The sequence below is a fragment of the Giraffa tippelskirchi genome, chromosome X (genome assembly GCF_054371585.1).
Source record: "Giraffa tippelskirchi isolate mGirTip1 chromosome X, T2T-mGirTip1v1.2.pri, whole genome shotgun sequence".
Taxonomy (NCBI): Eukaryota; Metazoa; Chordata; class Mammalia; order Artiodactyla; family Giraffidae; genus Giraffa; species Giraffa tippelskirchi.
Window position 1 is genome coordinate 41,150,958 of NC_137289.1, and position 11,428 is coordinate 41,162,385.

An 11,428-nucleotide genomic window follows, 5' to 3' on the forward strand; every position below is an offset into this window, starting at 1 on the left:
AGGCAGAGATGTTTATTTTTGTATTTATTATGCTGGAGAACTATAATGAATTCAAAGCTACATGAAACTGACAAAGGCACTGAGTCTAGTCTGTCTGGCAGTTTCTTTGCTTTAGGTAGAAGAGAGGTGCAGGCAATGGGGGAACTATCACTTGTGTGCACCCTCTCTGAAATAACCTCTCTTGAGCATTAATTAGAAGCTCACTGATGTGATTAAAAGATGCCAGGAAATAGCCACCCTAAAATATAACTAGCATAAAATAACCACATGTGGAAATACCATTTTGAAGTAAGAGAAGTAATAACAGATGCTTTCAGCAATGGACAGAAATGTTTTAAAGGGGGTCTGGAGGAATATGAATTTGTCATTACCTGACAATCTTACGAGATTGTAAAAATCTCTTGATAAAGATTCTCCTAAATCTTTCTCCAACCCCAGTATGTAGCACAGTACCTTGCATAGAATAAGCAGAGGGAAAAAATTATTTTTGTAGAACCATTGATCCTGAAGTATTTTTAAATTAATTTTTATTGGAGTATACTTGATTTACAATGTTGTTGGTTTCTGCTGTACAGCAAAGTGAATCAGTTTTATATATATATATATATATATACATATACCTACTCTTTTTTAGATTCTATTCCCATGTAAGTGATTACAGAATATTGAGTAGCATACACTGTAGGTTCTTATTAGGATCCTCAAGTATTAAACCAGGAAAATAATGCTCTAATCTAATGAGCATTTTAAAAACATAAATAAGCAAACAACAATGAGCAAAAAATGAAGAAATAGCACTGATAGACTGAATGGCACTCCGTCAGGAAACCCTGAGAACAGAAATATCCCTTAAATAGCATTCAATCTCATTCCCTTTGTTCTAATTCTGTCCCCATCCAGCAGCCTTCAGATCTGTAATTTGGTTTTCTAAGTGAACACACCCACCAAGGAGTATCCAAGTAGACTACCAATGATGGCTGTCAGGTCAGGACCTCTCTCTCATTCTAAATGTAGAAACCTGCTTCGACTTTATTAAGAAAAACTGTGCACTTGCATAGCATGAATCAACCTCTAGAGCAAATCGAGTCCTTACTCTGTGGCAGGCACAGGGCTAGACACCAAAGATACAGAATTAATCAGACAGAACGTCTGCTTTTTACTTGAAACTGTGGCTTCAAAATCCTTATAAAAATCTGGAGTTACTTGGAATCTCTCTCCTGTATCTTTCCTGATATGGGAAAAGAATAGTTGACCATGCGTCATCTTCTTCTACATATTTGTAAAATTTTACCTACTGTTTCTCCATATTTTAAAAGCAGAGCAAGCTTGTACTACCTCCTGAGATCAAAGGCATTTTAGTGTTAGTACTAGTAAATTACTGCAAGGCTTTCTGTCTCTAAATCATACCTTTTGAAGAAAACAATTTTAATTTCAATAAGAAGGCAGAGGGAGCCTTAAAAAGCAGCTTGAAATTAATTTTAGAAAATCTCCCAGCTGCTAAAGTACTTGAAAGACAAAACAGGGTGCAATTACTTTAAAAGAGTTTTAGGCTAATTTTATTCCCAATCTCCAGCCAACACACACACACAAAACAGTTTTAACAACTGGAAATCACAACCTCCTGGCATGATGGTAGTTCTTTATTTTCGCATTAAAGCTGTCAATATTCTGGAGGCCCTTTCTGGCTCATTTGCCCCTTCTTCATTAACTACCCATTGGCATGGGGGTGGAACAAGTTTTGCATTTCGAAAACTCTTCTGTTCCAGCATCCTATTTTTGACCACCCGATAACGTAGACATTATCATACAGCCTATATTATTTAGAGAATTTTCAATGTTTCTACAAGCACGGGTCTCAACTTTTCAGTTCAGAAAATATGGTCAGCATGGGTAGACACTGACAGGCTGGGGAGGGGAGGGGAGAAGAAACTCCACCTAACTACTGAACAAAGTTCCCGCATAGAGTCGAGAGCTAAATTTCAAGAAATGGATCAAGTGTTCTATTTTTAAAGAAATTGCTATACTTAAAAAAACACACAAAGATGCTCCCAAGGGTGTACCAGAGAGGCCTGTGTCTTTCATACTGGCTGCTGAATTCATCAGAAAGGAATTAAATGTTTTTAACAACAGATTCTGTCTGTCTGTCTGTCTATGATGACACGTGTAGATTCACATCTGCACTTAAAAAAAACACAAAACCTTATTATGCTCTTAACAAGTATTATTTTAGATGCCAGTACTCTCCCCAAACCCTCCCCCCAAGTAACCTTAAAGTAAATAAACTCATTATACAGCCATGTTCCTGCAGAAGTTTGAATCACACCAAGAATGCATATCCTTAAAAGGAAATGTTTTCCCTCCCCTTGCATCCTGTTATTTAAGCTATTTTCAGTACTTGTCTGGAGAAAGCTGAGCCAGAATTCAAGTGGTTTTGATTTTAGCTGCTGTTTTACACTGCCCATGTCCAGGTGGAATGTGGTGTAATCTGTCACTTCAAATGCATCTTTTGGGGTGCTACTTTGTCTTATAAATCTGACAGTGAGAAAAACCTGGGTTTCCCTTGACTCTTAGGTTGTGTGTGTGTGTGTGTTGCTTTATCCAGCCTTGATTCTGTCTAAATCTCGTGTCTTTCTTTATAAACAGGTCATATGTGTGTGTTCTCATCTGCAATACATATGCAACTTCTTTACTAACCCACTGCGGACAGTGCTCATTAGGACTTAAAGAAGAAAACCAATCAAGTACAGATGCACATCCTTTACAAAATGCTGTGTTTAAAAGTTCCATTTAGTTTAACTGATAAACACCACAAATTTTTGCATTAAAAAATGACAAAAGGAATCTATGTATCTAGCAATAATGGGTTTATACACACACACACGATCCTGACCGCCTGTGAAAGCACACAACATATTAATTTAAAAGACTCAGCCAAGAAACTTGCACAGAAGAATTTGGATTATATTCCATCCTCAGATCTAAGCAATAAAGTTGAGCTTTCATCAGGCATTAAAACTTTAGAAAAGGGAGATGCTAAACATCTCCAGATGCTTAGATAAACACGGATTTTGCCTTTCACAGCTTATATCTTTTGAGGTAGCTCACTCCAGCAAATACATATAAGAGGCAGTTTAATGAGTCCCAGCTAACAGTAGAATAGAGGTTGCTACCGAAGAGTTCATCCTAATGGTGGATCCCCAAAGGTGGAAGTCAAGTACAGCTGAAGGCTGGACAAGATTAGAGGGCTGGAGACCAGGCAATCAAAAATGTTGTCTATCAACTGTTTTCCAACTCAAAATTGGCCATGACTTCCCACCTGCTGCCACTTCCCCACTTAAAAAATACACACACACGCACATTCTCACATACATGTATGCTCCTGCTCTTACCCAACACACCTATAATCTGTGCACCTATCTTCCACACAGTCAAAACACAGCTTTCAGACTATCTTGAGACCTTAATTTCCAATATTCCATCGATAATTAACCAGACAGCACAGTGAAAGAGCACTGGTCTATTTCTTTATTTTTTTTGGTTGGGCTGTAGTTTTTATTTTTTAAGCCATAATTAAACAAATATGCACTGGTGTCATTTTATTGAATGCTAAAAGTAAATTAAATGAAACCACTGTACTTTTTGTCACATCATCTGGATGTGGTTTTTATATACTAGAGAATATCAAGTAACATGAAATCACTTAACTTCCTGAGATGAGAAAATCTGGTATAGCTACAATCACCATAACCAAAAAATTTTGGCTTAGTTTGGTGGGCATCCTCAAAGGAATATACCCACACTATTCCTAGTCACTTATGAAACCCCATTATTCTTTAATTTCAAAAGTGTAGAATTCCTGTTTTGTTTTGTTTTTTAAAGCAGAGTGGCTACTGCTTAGGAGAGAAAAAAGTCAGATTAAGTGTTTGCAGGACTAAAGCCGGTCTGAGCAGTTCTACATTATATGAATTTACCTTTATGACAAGTAATCATTCAAATGACCTCTAGCTTCCCTAACAAGATTAAAGTTTCAGAATGTAAAAGACATTTTCTACTTGGTAAAATATTTACTTCCTAAGTGTTCCGAAAAGCTTTATATATTCTTCTTTAGAATGAATTCATGCAGCCTTGCAGCATTTAAATTAAAACAGAAACATCATGATGTAAGAAAAAATGAGAGCCAAGGCTTCTGCTATCCCAACGAGAAATACTGGAAACAAATATTGAGAAAATGAAAATAATTAAATGAAAATATACTGCTTGGAACTTAACATTAAGCAGGTGCAGAAAGTGAATGAAAGGAGAACTTTAAATCTTAGTACTCGATTTTTATTGCTAGTAAAGAGAATTTTAAAGCACTATTAATTGATTGAACAAAACCCATGATTAGTGGTAATTACAGAGATTTTCTCCATACACTATGATTTTGCTGAATTTCTAAAGAGATAATCAAGGCTATTATTGTTAATAGATGGGGAAAATCATACAATGATTTCCATATTTTGTCACAATTGAACTGAGATAAAGTAGTCCGCCCTTACCTCCCCATAAGAAAGAATTGTCCTTGTCAGGAAAATAAGTTATGGAGCTTGTTTTTAAAATCAAGTTTTCCTGAATGAAGGGAAAAAAAAGGGATTTCCATAATACCTTTGATAGTTGCCTAAGGGCTCTGTAAATAAGAACTAAAAACTACAAAGATTTTAAAGGAAAATCTAGATTCAGCTGGGTCTTTAAACACTTTTCTGAAAGACTATACACAGCTTTTAATATGCTGGAAAATACAAATTTTATGTGTTACACTGTAATGGCCAAAGCCTTCAGCAGTAAATTCTGCCATGATGAAAATCTTCATAACAAAGACCCTTTGTGATAAAGACAAAGTCCTAGTACATGAAAAGACTATGTATAATTCCTTAGAATTCAATTATTTATGTATTGAAAACTAAACGTGTACAACAGTGAGCTAGATACTGAGGGGGAATACAAAGAATACTATGTGGAACTGGTAGAAATTTTGGACTCCAGAATTCCTGCTTATAGCATACAGAGTGATAAGAGTCTCCATATCACAGGAATATATGCCTGGTAGGACTTCAATAAGACTCATGGTCCAATCTCTCAGCTTTGAGAAGGTCTTTGCCTACCCTAAACCTTTCAAGATATATGATTTAAAGTAAGACAGTAGTTCCACAATGACCCTTTCTTGCAGTCCAAGTTCTAATTGATCCCTCATTAGCCTAATTTAGCCCCATTTCCTCCTTGGAGATAATTGGTCAACCCTTTTTATATCATTCAGCTTTAAAAGAGCATTTAAGCTCTTTTACTGACAAAACTATTACAGTGCCATCAGGTAAATAATATTTGCATTAACTTTAATTTTTTAAGAATATTTCACACAGATATTTCTAAGACTCTGCACATGAGGACAAAGCCTTTATTCAATAATAAACATTGATTTGAGGAGGTGAGGCCTTGGAAGAGTAAGTAATAGCAATAATAAGGTACCCACACTAAAATTCAAACAGTAAGAAAACAAATTAGGCGGAAACCAATACAACACTGAAAAGCAATTATCCTCCAATTAAAAATAAATTCAAAAAATAAAATGTATAACCCCCCCAAAAATAGGCTGTCCCCAACACTGAAGATGAATAAAAATAAAACAGAAAGTTCAAAGGCTGCTGCTGCTGCCAAGTCTCTTCAGTCGTGTCTGACTCTGTGCGACCCCATAGATGGCAGCCCACCAGGCTCCCCCATTCCTGGGATTCTCCAGGCAAGAATACTGGAGTGGGTTGCCATTTCCTTCTCCAATAAGCTCAAAGGAAACAATGATTAAAAAAAAAAACAATTTCTACAGAATAATGTGATTTAAACAGTCTTGTAGCCAAGAAACCACCTTCTGTTTTCCATAATCAATCTAATATTAAACTGAGTAGTACATTGAGTAGTCCAGTAAGTGGTATCTATGGCAAGTTAACTGTCTTTTTTTTCATACACATACGTAGTCATGTTAAAGACTCAGGACTATTTTTCCCTAGTTAGAATTCTGATGGGATTATGAATAGTCACTCTGGCTGTTGGGGCAGGGTGGGGGCTGTCATTACCTTTCCCAAGGCATGTTGTTGTTACCAAATGCCTTCATAGAACATACTCACAAATATATGGGAATATAGCAAGGAGATCAAACCAGTCGGTCCTAAAGGAAATTAGGACTATTCATTGGAAGGACTGATGCTGAAGTTGAAGCTTCAATACTTTGGCCACCTGATGCAAAGAGCTGACTCATTGGAAAGGCCGTGATGCTGGGAAAGATTGAAGGCAAGAGGAGAAGGGGGTGACAGAGGATGAGATGGTTGGATGGCATCACCGATTCAATGGACATGAGTTTGAGCACATTCCAGGAGTTAGTGAAGGACAAGGAAGCCTGGCGTGATGCAGTCCATGGGGTCACAAAGAGTCGGACATGACCGAGTGACTGAACAACAAGAGATGTGTATTTCCTCACTTTTCACTAATGGGGTTTCCAACACAGGTCAAAGAGTAGATTCTGGTTTAAATAACAAATCATTATGATTTGACTTCATACCCTTTAGTCAAGAAGATACCAAACAGTAATACTCTCCCTCTGAAAGCACCTGTTGAGTACACACATCAATAATCAGGTCTTACCCTGTTTTCTCATTATCTTCACTGACTTGAGCACTGAAATAATGGAATGTAAATACTATAAATTGCTTCCATAGCTGCTAAATTTGAAGACATGTTATATGATGTTAAAGGTAAGCCAAATGGTATGCTAATCCTTCCCATCTTATACATATGCTGATTCAAGAAGGTAGAACAGTGTGCATCATCCAAAGGCACAATACATCCAAGAAAAAGGCAGTAAAGCCATGTTAATTAAAAGTAAACTATCATCTGGGCTTCCCAGGTGGGTCAGGAAGATCACTTGGAGTAGGAAATGACAATCCACACCAGTATTCTTGCCTGGAAAATTACATGGGCAGAGGAGCCTGGTGGGCTATAGTCCATGGGGTTGCAAAGAGTCAGACACGATTGAATGACTGAGCATGCTCACGCACACGTGCGCATGTGCGCGCGCGCACACACACACACACACACGCAACATCATCTAACGGTTCTTAACATTTTGGGGGGTCAGTTGGCTCTTTGAGAATATAGTGAAAGCTTCAAATCCTCTCCTCAGAAAAATATGGTAAAACAAAATATGTCTACAAATTTCAGGAGCCACAGCAGCCCCCAGGTAAAGACTGGGACCCTGGACTAAAAACCTTTCACCATATTAGATACTAGCTATAATTAGCAATGACACAGTTTAAAGTGTGGCTTCTAGAACTTTATTCCATTGATTTTAACTAGTTTCCTGATTAACCATTCACATAATTTTTCAGAGAAATAACTTTGATTAGTGCCAAATAAACATTGCTTTACCATAGTTACCCTACAAGAAAACAACTCACCAACTTTTGCAAAGGCCTCTTTGAGTTCATCAAGCTCATCTTTGGAAATCTGAGTGGTAGCCATCTCATCCATTTAAAGATCTAAAGAGAAACCAAAAAGGTTTAAGACTTGAAAACAGTCATAGATAACAAGAACTAACAGTGTTGTGGGTCAATTATACTTCAAAAACAAACTGACAGAAAAAGAGATGAGATTGGTGGTTACAAGATGTAGGGGGTTACCAGAGGATAGGGAATTGGATGAAGGCAGTCAAAAGGTATAAACTCCCAGTTATAAGTAAGTACTAAGGATGTAATGTACAACATGATAATTATAATGTGAAATTTGTTAAGAGAGCTAATCCTAAGAGTTCTCATCAAAAGGAAAAACATTTTTTTCTTTTATTTTGTATCTATATGAGATAATGCATGTTTACTAAATTTATTGTGATAATCCTTTCATGATGTATATAAATTATTTTGCTGTTCCTCTTCAACTTCTACAAATGCTGTATGTCAACTGTATCTATCAAACTGGAAGAAAAAAAATTTTAAGACAAAAAATTTGTGATGAATATATTATAAGCAATCCTGTAAACTCTCATTTTAGGGATAATTTAGACAGAAATGCAAACTACTAGAACTATCTGCATAGGTTCCCATATTTCTAGCTATAGCCATAATGAAGAAAACAAATGAGAAATTATCATTGGTCAAAAGCTCCTCAGACAAAAATACTTCTCAATCGTCCTTTCAAGGACAAAGTCTTACACTGCATTCAAAGAATGTAAAGAAGGGGCAAGGTAGCAAGCAATGATAGATTCTTAGTTATATGAGCCAAAACTAAGTCAACATTATGTGACTAAAGATTCATGTAAAATATAACTTTTTTAGGACTTCCCTGGTGGTCCAGTGGTTAGGTCTCTGTGCTTCCACTGCAAAGGGCACCGGTTCAATCCCTGGAGGGGGAACTAAGATCCTGTATGCTGCATGGCATGGCCAATAAATAAATAAATGTTTAAAAAATAACTTTTTCAATTGGCATCTATCTATCTTACTGGCTAGTTCTATTTTTTCCATCTTTATTGAGATACGTGACATAATATTGTGTTAAGTTTAAGCTCTACACCATAACAACTTGATATATACATATATTGTGAAAATATAGTAACTTAACCACAATAAGGTAAGTTAACACATCTATCATCTCACATAGTTACCATTTTTTCCCCTTAAGTCATTTAAAAGTCATTCACTGTGGAAAACCTTATGTTCATATAGGAGCATACGACAGCTACCAATCATCCCCATTAAAGAATGAATCAACTAAAACAAATTATTTTTGGTTGTGATACAGAAACACACACAAGAGCATGCTTATCAACACATCTTTGTGTACACAACTTTTTAATATTATTTGAGCTTATACTCTTTCTGATTTGCCCCTATTTTACCTATTTAATCAACAAACAGGTCTTGGCAAACTATGGCCTATGGGCCCAATCTGGACCACTGCTTATTTCTGTATGGCCCCAAGCTAAGTAAGGTTTTTTTCAGATAAACATCTGCTGTCAAATGTTTGAACTTCAATAAAATGAAATGTTATCCCAGAAAAATAACAAAAGAATTCCATTTTTCTCATCAGTACAGTTGTAGTACCAAAAAAAGTACTCAAATACTTATTATTTTTTGAATTTTGTCAGTAAAAATTTGTGGAAACAACATTTAAATCCTTGACATTAATAATATAATATTCTTATTTTGCCTCTTGGCATACAGTATATATGAGGGTACCTTTACAGAAAATCTTGACTGATTCCTGCAATAGAGAAAGGAGGTCTGTACTACAATGGAAAATCCCCACATACAAACCTATTAACTTTTAGACAGAAGGAAATGCACATGATTATTTGTTGTCTTTTTCTTTTTTTTTTTTTTCTCATTTAATCTTTTTAACTCCTGGAGAAGGAAATGACAACCCACTCCAGTATTCTCGCCCAGAGAATTCCACGGACACATGAGCCTGGTAAGCTACAGTCCATGGGGTCGCAAAGAGGTGGACATGACTGAGCGACTTTCACATACACCATCTTTTTAAAGAAATTTCCTTTTTAACAGAACTGAGCAAAAAGCAGAGAATTTAGTTTCCATATACCCCTGCCCTAACACTCTCACAGCCTCCCTCATTATGAACATCCTTCATCAGGGATACATTCGTTACAATTGATGAACCTTCTTTGACACATCATTGTCACCTAAGTCAACAGTTTACATTAGGCTCACTCTTGGTGTTGTACATACTATGCATTTTGTATATACAAAACGGACACCATTATAGTATCATATAGGATAGTTTCACTGTCCTAAATGTGTTACCTGTTAAAGTTCAAAAACTATATGAAAAGCAAATTTGAGATCTCATATTTATCTTTTAAACATTTTTATTAAAAGTTAAAAAATTACTTGACAACTCTTCTGTTTGCCGTGATGCCTAATATTTAATACAGAAGAGCTCAAAAGAGAGGGGACCACATCTGTCTTTTGCACACCCATCATTGTCACTTCTAGAACTAACCACAGTCCCAGTCATGTAGTAAGGGACTCAACAAAACAGTACTTTCATAAATTCATATTCCTACTAATTCTATGAACCCTCATAACAGCCTTTTAAGGTAAATATTCTTACTCCATTTTTTCTTATTAGATAACCTAGGCTCAGGGAGACCAAGGATCTAGAATTCAAACTCAGGTTTCTCAAATCCCTGCAAAGATTTAAAATGACCATATGATACTATTCGCTATATTTCCACCCTAATACAACACACATTTATAATGACTCATATTTTTAAAAAATTAAATAAAAGCAGACTTTTCAAAAACTTGTATGTTCATAAAACTTTTCTTACCTCTAGTGTTAAAATGTCACTAAAGATGGACAACTTCTCAGTAGATAAGCTGTATGAAAAACACCTTTCAGAGCAGTCTCAGGATCTATAGGGTAAAGAAATATCTTCAATTGGATACGAAGGCAGTCATTTTCAAGACGGAGAGTAAGAAATGATTTTGCCTAAGTTAGCCTGCAACCTGCTGATGGTACTTTTTAAAATATTCTATACTTTACTAATATGATGGTCAACACTTCTGATTACCAAAATACTCTACAGGTTTCACTCTAATTTTCTTTACACATATTGTAAGTAATCATATTTTCAATGTGAAATAATTGCCCCTCTCTAGTAATGACATCACACAGAACAGTGGCACAGAAAGTTTAAAGTGAGACTGTCTCAGAAAATTGAAAACACGTGGCCTCTCCTTTATTTCTAAAGTTTCCATCTAGTTTGGGCAATTTACGAGTCAATAATAATCTAAAATATAGTTGTTTTTTTTTTAAAGAATATATTATTCTTATACTGTTATATCACTTCTATAAAAGAGAAAATTAGGAAAAAGTGGTTCTGGACATTTACCTCCCACCCAGCTCATACCCACCCCAAATCCCAACCTGCAGCACCTTTCATTTCGGCTAACCACTAACCAGTGGGTTCTGAATCAAACCTTCTCTCCCAGTTCTCCCCTTTGCAGGCAGCAGGGCTAACGGGGTAGAAATCTCTTCCCTCTTCTTTATACCCTCAACACATATGCACTTCTATCCTCACACAATTTTACCCAGGCCTCTGTTACATGTCTAGTTCCTACCCTCAAAGAATTTACAATCTGGGGAAGACAAAGATGTAGATAATTATAATTTGACACAAAGTGAACTAGCGGTTGTAATAAAAGGTAGAGATGGGGCAAAGACTCTGAAGACTTTAAGGATTATTAATTTCATCTCAAGCAGGCCAGGAAAGGAGCACTTTTGTTCATCCTGAAAAATTAGGAAATACATACATCTCATAGAAATGATTCCAAGGCACACGTTTACTTAAAAAAATTAATAAAATGCATCATTAAAAAAAAACGCCAAAATA

General features: G+C 36.0%; 1 protein-coding gene across 2 annotated transcripts in view; it reads right to left on the reverse strand.

The window, feature by feature from the left end:
* Positions 1-10,448, reverse strand: part of LOC145537082 (plastin-3-like) — a 45,441-nt gene extending 34,993 nt beyond the window's left edge. For both annotated transcript variants that reach the window (XM_081567657.1, XM_081567658.1), the window contains exons 1-2: positions 10,364-10,448; positions 7,479-7,559 (exon numbers count right to left, since the gene is read on the reverse strand). In XM_081567657.1, the coding sequence (XP_081423783.1) occupies positions 7,479-7,551 (73 nt within the window). In that variant the 5' untranslated portion in view covers positions 7,552-7,559; positions 10,364-10,448. The remainder of the gene's footprint in view (positions 1-7,478; positions 7,560-10,363) is intronic.
* Between the last annotated feature and the right edge of the window lie 980 nt (positions 10,449-11,428).